Source organism: Drosophila virilis, chromosome 4 (genome assembly GCF_030788295.1).
Source record: "Drosophila virilis strain 15010-1051.87 chromosome 4, Dvir_AGI_RSII-ME, whole genome shotgun sequence".
In the NCBI taxonomy this organism is placed as follows: Eukaryota; Metazoa; Arthropoda; class Insecta; order Diptera; family Drosophilidae; genus Drosophila; species Drosophila virilis.
In genome coordinates, this window is record NC_091546.1 from 10176300 (window position 1) to 10194953 (window position 18654).

General features: G+C 41.5%; 3 protein-coding genes across 3 annotated transcripts in view; 2 read left to right on the forward strand and 1 right to left on the reverse strand.

Moving 5' to 3' along the window:
* The first annotated feature begins 713 nt into the window (after positions 1–713).
* On the forward strand, positions 714–1486 carry LOC6627572 (uncharacterized). The gene is made up of 2 exons (XM_002052214.4): positions 714–980; positions 1051–1486. Exons 1-2 carry the CDS (start codon positions 855–857, stop codon positions 1222–1224), a joined length of 300 nt encoding a protein of 99 aa, XP_002052250.1. The 5' UTR covers positions 714–854; the 3' UTR covers positions 1225–1486.
* A 501-nt stretch (positions 1487–1987) lies between these two features.
* mtgo (miles to go) overlaps positions 1988–18654 on the forward strand; it is a 66482-nt gene continuing 49815 nt past the window's right edge. The window contains exons 1-2 of the mRNA XM_032438722.2: positions 1988–2378; positions 8098–10037. Of these exons, the coding sequence (XP_032294613.1) occupies positions 8309–10037 (1729 nt within the window). The 5' untranslated portion in view covers positions 1988–2378; positions 8098–8308. The remainder of the gene's footprint in view (positions 2379–8097; positions 10038–18654) is intronic.
* LOC6627571 (uncharacterized) lies at positions 4586–5358 on the reverse strand. Its single transcript, XM_002052213.4, has 2 exons — positions 5094–5358; positions 4586–5034 (listed from the first exon to the last, which is right to left on the reverse strand). Exons 1-2 carry the CDS (start codon positions 5275–5277, stop codon positions 4706–4708), a joined length of 513 nt encoding a protein of 170 aa, XP_002052249.1. The 5' UTR covers positions 5278–5358; the 3' UTR covers positions 4586–4705.

Genomic DNA, 18654 nt, shown 5'->3' on the forward strand with positions numbered 1-18654 from the left:
CAAAACGAACAAGAGTTTCTGCTCCAAAGGATAGCCCGCTGTTGACCGAGAGCTTTCGCTTGTGTAACGGTACTAGCGAAGACACGAACCATATCAGTGCAAGCTTTTGGCCATGAACTACGCAACCTTACACACGATTAGGCGCCCAGGTCTTAACTGCAATAGCATTGAAATCATTTCAATTCAGATATTATAAAATGGATATGTATCAATAAACCTGACTAATAGAAAAAATTACCCGTCTTAGCCCGGCCTGCATTAATAATATGGAAAATACAAGTAGAACCAAAATTGTTTGTGTTATTCTTTTCAACTTCCAAAAATACATAGAATACCGTATTAGGTGTACCGTATACCGTAAAGGTATTTTAAATAAACACCTAAAGATTCAAAAAGCCTTCGAACCGCACTTTTCTCTCCATCCAAGAGCCGTGCATTTTGAATGCAGTTTGCAAGTTTTCCCTCAATCTCAAGAAAGCTTGGACTTACCCAAAAATAAGAAAAAACAAGTCGTAAATGATTTTTTTATATTCGGGGGGAATATCCCGTGGCTAACTACAGTGAACAATTCTATATAAGGAGACTACTTTTTCAAATATTGAATAGAAAATGCAAACTAGACTTTGAATAGTTTGTCAGGTGGTCAGTCGAGACAAATAGTTTAAATATAGAGACATTCTGTTTTTAAAATTCAAACTAAACCATGGATAGTTTGTCTGGGTAACAATTTTTATTTTAATTTATTTTTTTTTTTTTATTTTGTGGATTTGTTGTTTAACATGACTCTGGTCGAAAAAAAAAGTGACACTAAACTAACGCTAAATATTGTGGTCAACATAAATTTGTAATTAATCATGTCGGTTGGGTCCCGACATAAGGAATGGGAACGTTCCCTTATTTGCAGACCCATTGATAATCTAACAACTGAAGCCGGCTTAAGAGCCCAGCGTTGTGCAATGGTCGCAACCCGCGAGCGCGAGGTGAATATCTACTATTTGACCACTTAAAGCTGGCTCAGGTTGCAATCAAAATATTTATCTGATCGGATAGGATATTCCCACCACGATGGCCATGCTCATTGGCTGGGAGTATGCGCGGATTTGGTTGCAGGATCGCGATAACTATCAGAAGAAGAAGCAAACCGCAAAGAAGAAGTTCATCCAAAACGACTTTGAATGGTGGCTAAAGCTGCGCAAAACTAACAAGTGTTTTTGTCCCAAGTGATGTTACTGTTACTGGCCAAAAGCTTTACGTTGATAACGGTATTATCGAAGACACACACCATTCGCGTGCAAGCTTTTGGCTATTAAAATCACAACATTTCTGGCAATCTTTTTTCTTGAAGCGGCGAAACTTGACTAATGCGCAATTCCTTGTATTAAACACACACACACACACACACACACACACACCACTAACGGTAAACCATATTTTTACATACAATTTTTATGCACGCTGAGTAGGTTAATAAAATGAGTCTTTTTAATTGCGTCAGTTATGATTTCGATCGGAATAACTGTGCTAATCTTTAACAATTTCAATATAGGCAAATGTCCAGCGTAACTGTAAAACAGCTGTTGACTTTCTGCCGGCAACAAGAACAACAAAAGCAAAAAGCTTTTGCCGCCTGCCCTCACACAGGTTGTGGTCAGAGAACAATCGAAATATGTACATATGTTGCCGTTGCCGTTGCCGATGCCGATGCCGATGCCGTTACCCATCGCCGTCGCGCCTTCTCTCTTCCACTTGACGGAGTTTAGCCACCCACGTACAATAGAATTTGCATGCAACTTGTAGGCACTGCTCTTGCGCGTTGCTCCCACGCAGTATTCGAGCATTGCTATCGCTGCGGATTTAGCTTCGTGCGCTCGTGTCGGTCGGCTCGCTGCTCGCTGCTCGCTGCTCGCTGCGCGACGATGCTCGTTAGCGGGCTTTGGCTCGTTTGCAGTTTTCCATGGTGCGCCAGCGTCAATCAAAATCAAACGTTTGCCGCGTTTGGGTCTTCGTGTGTCGCCTGTTGTTGTGTGTTTTCTGTTGCTTTGGTTAATGTTAAGCCAAATGCCAACAAGTTAAAGCCGACCAAAATTGCAAATATCTTAACGCATTTTCCGAACTACCACAACAGGTGCAAGAAACATAAAATTGAAACACAAAACAGTGCCATGCTAAATAAAACAATAACAAATTGTTGCTGTTAGTTGAATAGGTTTGTTTTCTTCGTGCTCATATTCGCGTTCGTGCCGTATGTGTTTTGAATTTGTGCCTGTGTATGTGCATATGTGTATATATATGTGTGTGTGTGTGTGTGTGAGTGAGTGTGTGTTGTGCGAAATAACGAAAACATTTTCAGCCGTTTTGCTGTCTTGTTGCAGCAACTGGTAAGTCAAAGGCAAGCTATTAAGCAAATAGCATTTTTAATTCTTTTTCATAAATTTTTAATTGCTTTCATGTTCAGCTGTGACCGCTGCGTTTTAATATCTGATTTTAATGCGGCGAATTGGGAGTAAAAGGCAACAATATGCTAACTTTATACTCACGCATACGCGCGTATAATGTATGTACATACACACACACACACACACACGCATACTAATATACACACACATAGCTTTGCAGCTTTTGTGTGTGTGTGTGTGTGTGTGTGAATTGGCAATAGTTTGTGGCACACAAAGCAAAGCAACAAAACGTAGCAACAAAAACTGGCAAACAAGTGCATTCAGCGAGGCAACTCAACCAGTTGACGCAGCAGCAACAGCAACAACAACAACAACAACAACAACAACAACAACAACATAATGCGCCGCTGAGGCATGGCCAGGGCTTCGCAGCGGGCAGAGCAGTAACGCTTTCTTACTCACCACGCGCACAGCAAAACTGAAGCCTATTTGGTTTTCAGTGTATTGCCAACCGCTGTCGACGTCAACGTAAATTGCGCTGCTGTTGCACGTCTACGTTTTTATGTCTTGCCATTTACACATGCGTACACATGTTTGTGTGTGTGTGTGTGTGTATATTAGTGTAAGAAAACATGCATTATATGTAAATGCATAACTATCTATACATACATACATGAATGTGGGTGTGTGCATGTGCGCATATGTCTGTTGGGTATTAAAGCTCTTACGCACTTTCGTGCTCTTTTGCGTTGTTGTACAACGCTTTTCGATTAGATGACAGTTAATTGCATTTATATATTTTCAATGCATGGCATTAACGGTTGATAAGCTTTGCGTGGCATATGCTTCGCAGACGTCTGCCCTCCCCTTCGACCGTCCCCGTGAGCTTTCTCAAACCAATACAAGTTTACGCGCGACAGGTTTTTCTATAAATTCACAGTTTCTTATATTATCTCTAAAGTGGTCTTTTAAGGACACACAAATGTAGCTTTTGGAGATTAGTATCTGAAAAAGTAATATGTATCTTAACTCTGATTCGCTCTCTCCTGTATTGGCTTCTAATATACTCTCTGTCTGTCTGAGATGGAGATAAATCTTTGTAGGAACTAATGACATCGTATAGAAGCAATGGATCAACTTTTCCACTTTTGCTGCTTCGCTATATACTTAAATGCCTTAAAATGTCTTTGTCGGGAATTTTTTATATTGAACTGTTAAAATACAGATTTTTGGGAAAATAACCTATTTTGAGCTGCCAATATACTTACTAGGAAAAGAGTATCTACGTAGTTGGACTTCGTTGAACTCGCATACATGCCCTAAATGCTAGCGCCCACCTTTACACAAGGACGCGCAGTGTGGAGTATTCCCTTGTACGATTATAGTGCATACATATGTACATACATATGTATTTATGCCAGTATGCCGAAACGATGTCGAGGGATAAACCCACTTTTCGCTTTTTACACCGTTTTGTGAACAGCGCCCGCGCCCACACAGCAAAGGCAATAGCAGCTCGGCCCACGTCCTTACCGTTAGCTACTAGTTGACCGAGACAAACATTTGTTGCACTCCCGTCGTATAGAAACTCAACACGCGCTCGTTACTCACCATATTTCGTGCTCACGCATGTTGCGCTCTCTTTCTAACTCTTGGTCCCGACCCGGTATGTGGTATGTGCTTAGACTACATTTGCATTACTTTGACGTGCGTTGCTCTCTGCCGGCGTAGCAGTCGCTGTTGCTGTCGACGTCATCGCAAAGGTCGGCAAGGAGAACGGACAGTGCGACAGTGCGACTGTGGATAACGGTCGTGGGCGGCTGGGACTGGGCGAACCATATGGTCAATGCACACTGCAAAAGGGGGAAACTTGGCAGAGGCGACGCTTCATTTGGCTTACAAATTGAGGGAAACGACGCGTCCATGTCATTCTCGTGCTCACGCCTTCCCCTTCCCCATCCCCACGCACGCCCACCAGCTTTCGGATCCCATCCGAGAGATGGCGCCGCTAATTGAGACATTTGTCAACTTGCACAAATGAGAGGCAATTTTTCAAAGTGCGTTGCAGCATCCTGTTCTAGCTTGGTTCTGGCAAAGGGTCCAATGGTATTTCCATGGAATTTCCAACAATTTGCACCTAGACTAACTTGTTAGTGTTCATATTTTGTTAATTGAAAAGTTCGACAATGTATTTGTGCTATGCTACTTAGCGCATCATTCAATTTTTTTATAGATTTATTTACCAAAAAGAAAAACTCAATTATCAAACGGAAAATTTTCGATGCCTCAAGGCATTTGGAGTGAGTCATCTATTTAATGGGTGGCACCTGCGACCGTTTCGGCTTGCGTATCATCAATGCATCCGGCTTCAGGTGCATCGTTTGTTGTGGCATCAATGTGGTGGTAGATTCGTGATCCAGAACCGTTTGATACTGACTCTGGTTGTGGTTTTTGGTTGACAGCGCCAGCTGCTTATGGTGCTGCTTGGCGGACTTCTTGTCCATCTTGAGCTTGGATTCGGCCTTTTCGGGCTCTGGGCCGGTCTTGCGGGCGGGCTGGCCGATCTGGCCGGGCTGGCCGGACGACTTTATTTCAGCCATGAGCGTGTCAAAGGTCATCGGCACCAAAAAGTATCTTCCTGCGGAAACGAATATATAGCTAAAGCGAAAAACCTTTTCAATTAGTTTCTTATCGTACCATTTAGTTTCTGTAGGAAGCCCATGCGATAGCCCATGTCAAGGGTCTGCTTGACGGGCTTCATCAGATCCTCCTGCGGCAGGTCCGTGTTCTTGGCAATGGTCACCACAATCTCGCGAAGTGTTGCCGGTGTCTTGATCAACTGCAGCGTGTGCACAACGATGGCTCCGTTAAAGTTTGGCATTTCGATAACTTCTTTAAATAACAACTTTTTATTATAGTAGATTATGAATGTTCCGTATTGTCTAATAACTATTGAAAATGAACGACATTTTAGACAACCGTCCGGCGAATCGAAATATTTCAAATTAGCCTGCTGCGTTTCAAGTCAAGTGCTATTAACTATGCGGCTAATCGATGCGATTATAAATGTAGAGCAGCTCAATCTTAATTGAAGGAATCTAGCCAAGTAATCCTGTTGAAATCAGAGCCAAAAGCCTTCTAACTAAATAATTGCATTTCGTTCAAAGATTTAATTGTAATCTGAAACATTTCAACCCGACTGAAGGCAAAGCATTTGAGCACACTTACGTAATCAGTTTTACTCAGAAATTGCTGAGAATTATTTGATTTCTCTATCATATTTCAATATTTCTGCTCTTCCCTATGCTTGATTTGATTGCTGTGCAAATAAATAGTTGTGGGCCCGAAATATGGCGCAATCCGTCACGTATAAAATGCCGCAATTATATATTTATACATATATATTGCCCTATTCATGAAATCGAAATCGATTTTCCAACTGGGATTCGATGTATCTGAAAGTTCTCAACTTTATTCAGACATATGGCAAATTGCATGTTTAATTAAACTGCTAGCAAAAGCAGCGTATTAATTATTCTGATAAAGCAGACTACAAATACAATCACACACCAGCTTTAATTAATATATTTTAATCATTTTGATATATATATATATAATTATGCACATGTTAATTACACTAATTTATTGCGATTCGTCAAATTGTATTCGCGTTTTAGGTTTTCGGTTAGCCTAAACTCAGCTAACGTAGAAAAAGTCTCATATTTTAGCATTTTTTCTGCCATATGGACTCTCAATATGGAAACCAGACACAAATGTGAGCGCGACTATATATATATATATATACATATATGTGAATCCCGCGTGGGCCCTCTTAAGTATGCTTTGGTTTTTGCTTTAGCGCAAATGAAGTTTAACCCCTGCGTCTTTGATGCGACATGTCTTTTTATGCGACATTTGTCAAATGCTGAAAAGGTAAAATAGTGAAAGGTATAAGCCAGATTAAGAGACGCAAAATGATGTACTAATTGGCTGTGGCGAGCTCGTCATTTGTCGGAATCCCTAAGCCCCTTGATGCTTGACTAGATTTATTTTTTCTTTCAGCAGGATGCGTATATTTTATTAGCTGCATTCCTAGAAGCCCATTTAAACACAAAGCTCTTAGCTCTGTTCTCTTTTGACATGAAGGAGGACTGAAAGAACGCATTTTGGTCTGTTTTTTTTTTTCAGTATGTAGCTAATTGGTTAATAGTTCGCCGGAGAAGCTTAACAATAGTGCTTAATTCTGGCAAGTTGTTTAAAGTGCGTCCGTCCGCATCTTCCTCAAGGCCTGCCTGCTTTCTTGTTGTTGTGTTAGGTCTTAAGATACTTAGCCGGGCTACGACTGCAGATGGATGCAAGCCAAAGTTGTTCCAAGAGAGATTGCGGCTTCCTACTCAATCTTTTATGATTTTTGGGCAGCGATGTCCCCCCTTTTGCTTGAGCAGTTCGCCCGGCAGTTCGCAAATTGACTTTTACCTGTTGATTAGCCAATTGAAAACACGTCTCAAACGCATTCAAGTGTCCTTGCAGTTGGCCAACAGTCTGCTAAATACTGCTTGCTTCGCAGATAATTGATGTGTCGTCGAGGGTGAAATCATTGGGGTTAACAGCTTGGAGTCAAGTGGCACGGACGCTGCCTTTGGGGGAAATTCTAGCTCGAGTTGCCTTGGCTACAGAGAACGTGTCGTCGACCACTGCGATGAGATTTAATTTCTTTAAGAAAGATATTATGGAAGGGAAGCAAGATTTAAGCATTAATAGACACATTCGCTTAGACGTTTGTTCATGTCGGCAAATGTTGCGACACATTCATCGAAGTTCTTTAAGCTGTTGAGTATTAAATTAACAAGCAGATGAAGCTGATTTGCTGCCTTTAAAATACTTCTCCTTCTCGCTGTAAAGACTGTCAATCTTAGACATTGAAGTAACATAACTAGAATAGGTATCGAACGGAGAATAGTCCACTTGCAAACGACAATGCAAAGCTACTCAATTTTCCAGTTGATATTCTTAGTTTGTATTCGAACGCAAGATTTCGAGTTAAATAGATATCTTAAGTACGCGCTACTTCAGTCAGGAGCTCTGATTCTGACTTACCAATTTCTGTTTTTTTTGTAAAAGTCATTTGAAAATGATTTATTTGTTGGTCAAACAGTTGCAACAGCCATAACAGAAATCACTGAAACATTTCCCAACTGTTTTCTCTTGCATTTATGATTAACTTTTGATTAAAATTAATATTTGATGATGTTCGTACGCCATTTTTGGAAACCAAAATAGCTCGTTTTTATACCAACTGAAAATGGTTAAGAAGGGGTATATTGGTTTTGTGCAAATGTATGCAACAAACAGAAAAAAAAGTATCTTCGAGTAAAGTATCTAAAAGTATAAATATACATGCTCAGCATCAAGAGACGATTTGATCGATTGGAGACAGGAATCTCAGAACCTATAAGAGCAAGAGAACCTATAAGAACCCTATTAGATAGATCCAGTGTATCGCACTGTTTAAGTCAGCTTATTCGTATTCTGCATTTGCTGTTGGTAGAAGAAGGTTCAGGCTATCTCCCAGTCTTTCTCTTACTTTAAATAATACTAGTTTCTGGTAGAAGTACCTCAGGGTATACGCTAGTCGGATATTCTGGACAGGTGATAAACCATAAATTCACTAATTTGTAACTTTTACCTGTTTTACTTTCAGATGCTGAAAATGAAAAAAATACCTGAAATTTAAGCACCGCTTGATTAAGATAAAGTTAAACTAAATTAGAGCTCAGAAAAAATGGTATTATTGACGAAAAGTGAGCAACTGCAGCTGAAATCTCTCAAGTCACACAGGAATCAAGGCAGAGTAATCCCAGAGCAATTGGCAAGTAAAAGTTGCATTTAGAATACTGTTAGAATACATTCAAATGGCAGCAGCAACAGTAAGCTCTCACCTGAAGACACCGTCGACTGAGACACAGTTGGACTTGGTGTGCGACGAATGTGTCTATTACGACAGTTGCGGCATGTCCACGGCAACGGCCACCGATGAGGGGGCAGAGATATTTATCGATAACAGCACACAAACCGAGGACGCACCAGAGGAGGTGGAACAGCTCAAGATAACAGAAGCGCAGCTCGAGCAAATACCCGAGGAAGAGCAGGAGATTACAACACCAAACGGTATAACGGCCGAGGGGCATAAGGATTACGAGATGAACAGCAAGATGAGAGTTTTGCTGGAGTTCCCAAAAGAAGCCTCGTCGGAACAGAGCCCCAAAGATGCACACGCCTTCGATGTATTCACCTACAACGATGAGAGCGGGAACGATGATGTGGCCAGGCTGACGGGCCTGGCACTCAAGATGGGCTATGCGCGGATTATCGACTACGATAACTTGCGCATTATCGAGCATGTTATCGAAAGCGACGACGAAGAAGAAGAAACTGGGGCTGAACAGGAAACTGCGGCGACAGCGTCAGGCCCGGCCACACAGGAGGAATTGCAGCAGGCTTGCCAGGATTTGGTGGCTTTCATTGACGAAAGCTATCAGTTAATCGACAAGGCGGGCGCCAGCCATGTGTCCGAGTTGCCGGTCACCCAAACTGTTGTCGACAACAACAACAACAACCACAGCGAGGCACACGACATAGCCAACGGCCCGGAGCGGGCCAAAGCGACGCGCAAGGAGCGTATCCCAATTAACAAGTCGGACGACTTGTCAAATCAAACGGCCCACAGCAGCGCTCTGGTCAAGGCTTCTCAATCGAATCTGACGCCCCTGGCGCCGCCCTTCCAGCCCGCCGCATTGCGGGCCAAGTCGCAGCCAGCAGCAGCTGCCGGCAGCAGCAGCAGCAGCAGCAGCATGTCTATGCTGGCTCTGGGAGCACCACCAGCACCGGCCAGCTTCAACAGAGGCCATGCGGCATCGAGTACCTTGTATGCAGCCTACGAGCACACAACTGTTTTCTATCAGCAACACGCGCTGTCCACCTTGCAGCAGCAGCAACAGCAACAGCAGCAACAGCAGCAGCAGCAGGTGTCACCCAAGCAGCAGCATTGCAGCCAACACGGTGGCATGCCACACATTCATGTGCAGTCCAGCAATGGTCCACAATTGTTGCCCGTGCAATTGATTACCTTGACGCCGACGGCAGCAGCCGGCACTGCAGCGCCGGCAGCTGCTGTTGCCACACCAGCCGGCGCCGGCGGCGGCTGGCCACTTGTGGAGGCGCCAATATATATGGACATCAATGGAGAGTATCGCAGCTTCTGCCCGGCTCATGGACCGCCAGCCGTGGCAGCTGGCGGCGCCGGGCAGCCACTGCTGACGCACCACCATGCGCCGCAACAGCAGCTCAATCATCTGCATCATCAGCAGCAGCAACGAGAGCAGCAGCAACATCATCGGGAGCAGCAGCAGCAGCAGCAGCAGAAACTTGTGCAGCAACAATTGACACCGTCGGTGGCCGTTGTGACAAATGTTAATGGAAATATCGGCCAGGCAGCGGCAACAGCGCCGCAATTGCTGCTGCAACTGGACGCGGCCATTCAACAACGTCAGTCACAACAACAACAACAGCAACAGCAGCAACAGCAGCAACAACTGCAACCAGCAATAGTTGCCGCTGGCAAACGCAGCAAAGTTTATCGAGGTGAGTGGCCGTTTTATGACATTGTCGTGCAATTTGTATCCTTGCTTCCATTTACCCTGCCCAGCCGGGCTGCAAGGCTATTTGGCTTTGCCCCAGCATTATGTCTGCCTTCACAACATAGCGGCTGACGCTTGTTCGGCGATTTTATATAGATGGGTTAATCTTCGGTCTCCAGTTAGTCAAGAGGCTGCTGGCGCATTTTGTACGTTCGTTCTGCTGATACCTTAAGCGAGTTTCTAATTTAAAGTGTTTGTAATGTAGACTTTAAGAATCGTAGTCCATAAACGTTGCACGCACGAAAAAGAGTCTTGTAGCACAGGCTCTTCGTGCAACAATCCATGCCCATCTCTAGCTCAAGTCAAAGTACAGATGTATATACATATTTTGAAGGTATATACGCATTGTTAACATCCATTTACTTTACATAAATTATAAACATTTGCGATTCTTTAAAGACATCTTTGACATTTTGGGTCAATTAAATTGATCCAATATAAAATCTGGTTTATCAAGATATATTTGTGTTTTATAACTAAGTATTCAATTGTTTTGATGCTCTGCCATGTAGAACTGTCAATTTGTTGCATACTTTTCGGCATATAAACAAGTTTTGATTTGAAGCCCATGCTTGGACTTTTCAGTCGCAGAGCCAGCTATGTGAATCGTATTTTAGGGACTTTCCATCGGCTTTCGCCTTGCCGCACACAGGACTTTAAGCTCATAAAGTTGGCGGCGTTTACAGGCATTTTTTGGTGCGCCAACTTGACCATATCCTGCTGTGTATGCAGATGACTCGCTGAATGCGCTATTGGATGGTGCCTTGGTTCCATGAAACCGGCTTCGGTATTGTTGTTGGCGCACATCCTACAGCATATCCTTTATATGTGTGCCTGCCTCTTTCCAGCTGCCCCCCCCCCCCCTCTCTCTATCTCTCTCTCAAACAAGGCTATAAACATTCTCCCTTGTTGCTCGCTGCCTTTGCACGAGTTTTTACTTATAGATATAATATTAAATGTCCTATTTGTAGGATGTCCTTTTATACTCTGCTCACAGAGGGAAAGCGCATATTTGGGTCCTCGGCTCCCTTGAAATATGAACTGGTGTCTATCCGCATCAGACATGTCAACTATAGATTGGGCCAAAAATATTTGATATTTTCTACATTTACAGTTTGAGACTTACTGAGAGAGTTTTAGAGCCACCCAGAACCCAGAGTGTCAGAACTCTGCTCGACTTATGTAATCCGCTTGCAGCATTTGGAACACAGTATTGCATAGTCGGTTATTCCCCACAGCAAAGTTCTTAATTTCTGTTTTGCAACAAGGCTTTTTGCCAAAAAATATTCTGATTCCCGTATGATGCTTCTTCCCTTCATATATTTAATTTTCTCTGTCCTGTTGGCGTTCCCTAAAACTTTTCCTCATATATTCCTCAAACATGCAAGGAATTTGGAATATTTTTAAGCGCTTTCGTTTACAGCGTTTGACTTAACAACTTTATAACTTTACATAAAATCAAATCGAAAGATCCACTCAACCGTTTACTTTTCTATATTCTGAAAACTTAGAGACTGAACTTTTCTATATATATATATAAAAAAAATATATTCATAAAAAAATTATATTGAATTTTCGTAGTCTTATAACTGTCATATACTAGGAGAATAGATATAACCAGATATCTTGATAAGGGATAAAGAAATATTAGATACTCTAGGGACATCTATATTTTGCTACTATAGTTCTATAATTAGGAATATATGTGCGTTACTGTATAAATCGAAAAAGAGGCAACAGTTATTCAGCTTTTTCCTAACTGTGTTGTACAAAATTGAAGCGAATCTCATTTAAAAAAATGGAGATTTCGTTTTTTGGAGTGCAGAAATTGCTTTGTTAATGCCTTAATTCGGGGCTCTGCGCTCTGCGCTTCATGTTGCTAAAGTGCGAAGCATGTAGCATGCATCATGTGTCCGTCGCGGTGTCGCTGTCCTGCCCTGGTCCGTTGTCGCCATCGCCATGGTCGTCGTCGTCCACGTCCAGTGTGACTTGTGTCTTCCAATTTGGTTGCAATATTCGAGTCACCATTTAGTTTAGTCGTCCAGTCCGGAGGCTGTAATAATTTTGACACTCACTGTGCGCACATTTTCTTTGGAATTGTGTTTGCTTGTGGCTTTTCTTTTTTGGTTTGCATCTTTTTATTGGTTGAGCACAATTTTCATTTGCTTGCTGCAATTCATGCTCTGTTCGCCAAGTGCAAATGGGCTTATTGGCTGCGTCGAATTGAGATATTGCTCAGCAAACACACAACATCCCGATACCCTTTTGGGTTACTGCACCCAGACGCTGAGATATATTATTTGCACCTGTTCTCAGCTGCTTTTAAATGGTGTACAGGGTATTGCGCAGTCGGCTGTATCTGAGTAGAACCGCAGTACTTGCCTTGTCTCTATATCATGTTGTAATTTATTCTGTGGTAGCTGGCTTTTATGTTTTCTTTTTGTGCCGCGGCATCTCATTGGTTTATGGCTTGTAAGTTGTTTATTATTAATGTTTGGCATATGCCGGAAGTTTGGCCGATTTGAAGCTATTCTTGCTGCACTTTGCGGCATGAGCTCATAGTTATTTTTCTCACTCGCTCTTACCACATTTGTTGAACATGAAATGCGTCATTTGGCCATAAAAAAAAATACACAGCTCGCAACATTCAGATTCAATTGGCTGCGCCCAATGCTCATGTTTTTAACCCCCAAACCCCATTGGAAATGCATAAAATCGTGGGTATATACTAGTTGTGTGCACTAGTCAGACCCCATAGGGTATATACATCGACAGATCGATCTTGTCAAGTCATTCTCTTCATATGTCACAGAGTATACATATATGATTTTTAAAATATCGATAAACATCGATTAAATGTCAGGCATATATATATATTTTCCAATATCATTTGATTTCTCATATTTTAAATATTAATAAATTTCGATTGTCTCTTATAAATATATTTGTAAGCATATATATTTTCGTATATCGCATGCAGATAAAGCTTTTAAATTTCTCTCACATTTTTAAAATATCGATAATTATCGATTATATAACCAACTTGGACAGATGCTTCATTACATAGGCTCACAATTTATTAAAGGATGCACTAAAAATGCTCTGAAATAGAGCGAAATACAGGGTATATCCAAGTCGGGCACTCTCAAATGGAACACTATTGATTGTGATATCTGTTGTCGCTGTCTCTGTGTCCCAGCTTAAGATATCATATTGAAAACAAATAAGAGGTTCTAGTCGGGAGCTCCCGACTAGGGGATACCCTGAACCCTCTTCTTCCAACATCACAAATACAATATAACCTTATACCTTATAGAAGTTTCGATTTTCGCACCGACTTCGATTTTGAAAAAAAAAACGTGAAGTAGCCCCTTGCCATTTTGTCGATTTGGGTCAAAATTTTAGATTTATTGATGCCAATCGATAGAACTGATCCTTACGAGTCTAAAATGGTATTAAATTGCAAAATCGGACATTATTTGACGGAAATATTCCAAAAAATCATCAAAAAGATTGCATTTGCGAACGAATCAGTTTTTTGTCAACAACATTTTTCAACCCATCGATGATTAATTTGTTTGAATGCCAATTGATGGTAGGGATCCGAACGCATTCAAAAAGGTATAACATTTTAAAATCAGACATTATTTACCCAAGATATTAAAAAAAAATCATCGAAAAAGTTTCGATTTTCGCACCGACCCCGATTTTGAAAAAAATCGTGATGATTTGAAAGGCCATACCTCCGCGCGGAGTTATGTCGTTTTGGAACGTCATATCTCCGCGCGGAGTTATGTCGTTTTGGAACGTCATATCTCCGCGCGGAGTTATGTCGCTTTGGAACGTCATATCTCCGCGCGGAGTTATGTCGTTTTGGAACGTCATATCTCCGCGCGGAGTTATGTCGCTTTGGAACGTCATATCTCCGCGCGGAGTTATGTCGTTTTGGAACGTCATATCTCCCGCGCGGAAAAATCATCGAAAAAGTTTCGATTTTCGCACCCACTTCGATTTTGAAAAAAAAACGTGATGTAACCCCTTGCCATTTTGTCGGTTTGGGTCAAAATTTTGAAATAAGCACTTATGATAAAAAAAGGAACTTAAATAGCATTACAGAAAAAAGTTGCAATAACCATTCTGTTAAAATGCGAAGCAGACGCGCATGAATGAAAAAAATTAAAGATGCTGCTCTATTCAATTGGGCAGTTGCATATAACTTTGTTTTTTTTTTTAACCGATCTTTATGAAATTTTCTACAGTACATCTTATTGTATCATAAAATATTAGTGTATACTGAAAAAGTCAATTGCATTTAAATTTTGGCTTAAATTGGTTGGCAATAAAAGTTGGGTTATTAACTTGCTTTATAGCTCTATGGTGGTAGCGGGAAGGTGGCGATAGGTATAAAATGAAATTAATACTTGACAAATATATAATATTTTAGAAGCAACATATTATGTTTCGTGACTCTAGCTCTTATTATTTATCAAAATTGCCCAAAAAACATATCGATTTTTATCGATTGCTTGGAAACGGAGTAAGTTATCGATTATCGGAAACAAACTCGATCTGCGCAGACACTAGGAGCACCTACATCTAAATTACCAAGTTTCTAGCTCATAGGTTCTAATATCCTTGCGTTCATACATACGGAGGGACGGACAGACAGACAGTCGGACATGGCTAGATCGACTCGGCTATTGATGCTGATCAAGAATATATATACTTTATGGGGTCGAAGATGCTTCCTTCTGCCTATTACATACATTTGGATTTTACGCAAATACAATATACCCACACATTTTTAATGGCTTCAGGGTATAAAAAGTTAAGTTTTGATTTGACAAACTTCGCTCGTTTTTTTTTGAAGAAAGCTTAACCAAAGTCTTCTGCTAGTTTGAAGTGCATCAATTTATAGGACATCCGATTGACGACCGCAAGGCTATTCAAATTGTGGCCTACGCCAGATAGCTGTTCTTTCTGGTTCCGCAACGTAATCGGTTTGACCCCTTGCCGTTAAGTAGTAGGTGCCGGTACAGGTCGGCTAATGCGCCCATTTATTATCTATTGATCGGGTGCATGCTTAGGTTGGCAAATTCGTCGGCGATTATGAATTCACTTTCCAAAATTCGCCAGCATCCGCGCAGCGCTAACTTTCGATTTAAGCAAAACGCGTGCTTTAGGCCGCCCAGACCCGAAAAACTCAACTGAAACCGAAGTTGGCTACAAAAGCGAAAGGTGCCGCCGCAGAGCGTTGTTTATGATAATAGTGTCGGGGGCAGGAGGGCAAGGAGGATGTGTAGGGAACGACAAGACTGACAACAAGTTGCACGTACTTGAGGCAGCGTGAAAGGGAAAAGAAAGTCGCACTAGGAAAAACTTACTTGAAATCCGCAAATAAATGTCACGAATAAACTTGAACACCGGGCAGAAGCAAGAGCTGATGCAACAATTGTCGCCAGGGGATAGTAAACGGAAAAGACAGCTCCGGGGGAAAAACCCGTGTGGAAAATCTGCTTAGCGGGCAATGAAAACGAGCGAGCGAAATAATCGAAAAACAACAAAGAAAAACGCTGCAGTCGGGTAGTCGACCACGTAATACTCTGTTCGCAATCAAGCTATCGATAGCTGACTCTAAAACTGTAACCAGTCAGTGGCTTTTCAACTGTGACAAGAATATTCTTTATAAATATTTTAAATAGTAAATAGTAATACATAAATAGTTAAATAGTTGTAGAGCTAACAAATAACGTCTGTGCTTCGTATATGTAAATGCTCTTAAAATTTGAGCAAAATCGGACAATAAACGCCGAAGAGAGTTAAAAAAGCTCGTCACATCTGCGCTGGCTACAGGGTGTTTTCTAGTGGGGCATACCTAACAAAATCAGTTTTTTCTTGTTATTTACTTTAAAAGGTTACACAAATAAAATAACTGTAATAGCGTATATTATGAGCGCATAGATACATTTTCGTTTGTTTGAGTATTTTCATATTGCACTCGTCCTTCTCGAATAGTTGAGATCAATTCGAAATTGGAATTTCGCAAGTTATTCAAAGAGTTGCAATGCTTGACACTCAAAAAGATACACACATATACAGACACTCACACACACAGCTGAACGTATCCATGTGCAGAGCTCGGCCGACGGATTGAGTTCGCTCAGTCGATCGCTGCAGCTATGAGCAAGATTGAGAGATCTGAGTCGTGGCTGCGACGCTTTGCTGAGTGCTTGCGTTTCTAAGCCGACGCTCTTATACATTAGCGCTCTTCCACTCTTATACTGTGGCGATATTTGAGTGGTGGTAAGAGGTCTGCAGCTTCTAACTGGCAAACTGCTGACTGTGCAGCGTTTCGAGTGTGTTGAACCTGTGGCAGAGCTCTTCGTCGCAATTCCAATTGAAAACTGGAATTGGTTTAACTGGAAACATTGGTATGCGAATTTCGGAATGCCGGAACGGTCCATGGAAGTTTGCCAAGAGCTACAACAGCAACGATAAACAAGTAAGAGTGCTTTAGGCAACACTGCACGACGTGCAGATACCTTGTACCCAGCTCCGAATATTTTCAATACACATACATACATACATATATACATATGTATTGGTACACACACTCTTTATTCTTTGGGCAGCGGTTGTGCTCTTTTGCCGTCAGCTTCTCACATTGAAAAATGCATTCATGAATAACCTCTTATTTTATTGTGCGATTCTTATTATATTATTGGGGCTATGCCTTTTCGTCCTGATGTGTCTATGCACATACATATATACATATTCATACATACATAAATGGAAGGTGTGCTTAATGAAGTCGGAGATATCTGCCTGGCAAAAAATACATTTGCGCAATACCCATTTTATGGATTTAGGGTATAAAAACAAGACAAAATAATTGAGCACTTGATCAGCGGGAGCAACAACATTACGATCAAGATTGAAGAAGAATGTGGAAGAGAGGGTCAGACAGTAAAAGAGACAAAAAAGGCGGAGAGAGGAAAAGAGCGAGGCAGTGAGGCGAACGCAAACGAAAAATTAAAATAATATAAACACACACACACACACACACACACACACTTAAGTACAATCATGTGATGTATGTATGTATGCATGTATGTGTATCCAGTTGCTTGCATGCAAGATACAAAGGCATAAATAAAAGACTGAACAGTTACACCGAAGAGTAAATACCTTTGCTGACATGTACACTATGTATGTATGTACATGCACATGCTCCAATGACGCTATTGTGAGAAGTCAGTAGATTGTTTTTATCGATTTTGGTGAAGAGTTCGAGAACAGTTATTTCTTCATGAGCTGAAAAGGTCGGTTGTATTGTGATACTCACTGCAAGGGTATTTGAAATTAACTTTGTCGAGAGAGAGAGAGAGACACGCTAGTTGCATGTAATGGAGGAGACAAAGAGATAAAAGCAATTTGGGAGAGACATTTTTTTTAAGGAGAGAGAATGGTGGTCTGGATGTTTGCAATGTTGTTCCTACTGTTATTTCTTTGATTCCAGTGAGCACTCGACGAGTCGATTTACAGCAGCACATGCATACATACACACCGGGTCTCACGCATACACACTCACACACACACGCCAGGCAACACGATCAAGTGGTTTCCAAATCGCACGAGGTTGAGTGAGTTCCAAACAAGTAATGAAAGCAAAGCACTGGAAAAATAATGATTGGGTCTGTGAAGAAACACATTCAAAGTAAGTCGGGAGCAAAAACTCTGCTTGGAAATAATTCAGCTCGTGAAAGGCAAAAATATCGATTTAAAGACATTTTAAATGTTGTGACTTTTTTATACTCTGTTGACAGAGCTTAAAACGAGTCTATGCGCTTTGAACAATGTCCGTCCACAGACTGCATGTTTGGAACTCATACTCGTGTGATTCCCCATCGGATCTAGTGTTAAGCTAAATAAGCTTTTAGGAAATATTCACGAAATTGTTTTCTACTTTCTGCTTTTTGGCCTTTTTCAAAGATTACAATTACATTTTTGGTAAAACAGAGTGTTTCTGTGTTTTTACTACTACATTTTTGAATCCGGGCATAGCCGGGTAATATGTAAATATGTATCTTCAATGCACGAAGTATTTAGAAGAATATTGCCTTGAAAATCCAGTTACAAAGTCAACTGTAGACTTAATTCAGACAAGGCTTACGTGTTATTAAGATGAAAGACAAACGGAAACATGATATATTTGCTCTGAGAGGGACATTTCGGTTTCCTGCCGTGTCGACCATAATTATGTAGGGGCAGATGCAGCTCATGACAACTCGGCGAGACTCCGATTAAAGATTGTAACTGTGATTCGACATTGGCAGGAACTGCAGACTGCGAAAATGCTTCGTTTTCTTTCGAGCAGCTTCGTTTTGTTCGCCTCACTGTGACAGTGTCTTTTTAGCTGCATCTGGTGAAAGTTGCACATGCCACAAACGGCTGGTTTTCAAGGTCTTTCCGTAGGTGTCAAGCCCAGAGAAGGGAACTGTGGCGCAACCGAGTCGCTGGCGTAGACAGTTTCTCGAGACGGCGGCTAGTAATGTTACCTG

Coding starts and splice junctions, on each gene's coding strand:
- LOC6627572 (XM_002052214.4), top strand. CDS start 855: ATGTCGGTTGGGTCCCGACATAAGGAATGGGAACGTTCCCTTATTTGC. Junction 981..1,050: donor TCGCAACCCGCGAGCGCGAG/GTGAATATCTAC, acceptor CTGATCGGATAG/GATATTCCCACCACGATGGC.
- LOC6627571 (XM_002052213.4), bottom strand. CDS start 5,277: ATGCCAAACTTTAACGGAGCCATCGTTGTGCACACGCTGCAGTTGATC. Junction 5,035..5,093: donor CTTCCTACAGAAACTAAATG/GTACGATAAGAA, acceptor TCGTTTCCGCAG/GAAGATACTTTTTGGTGCCG.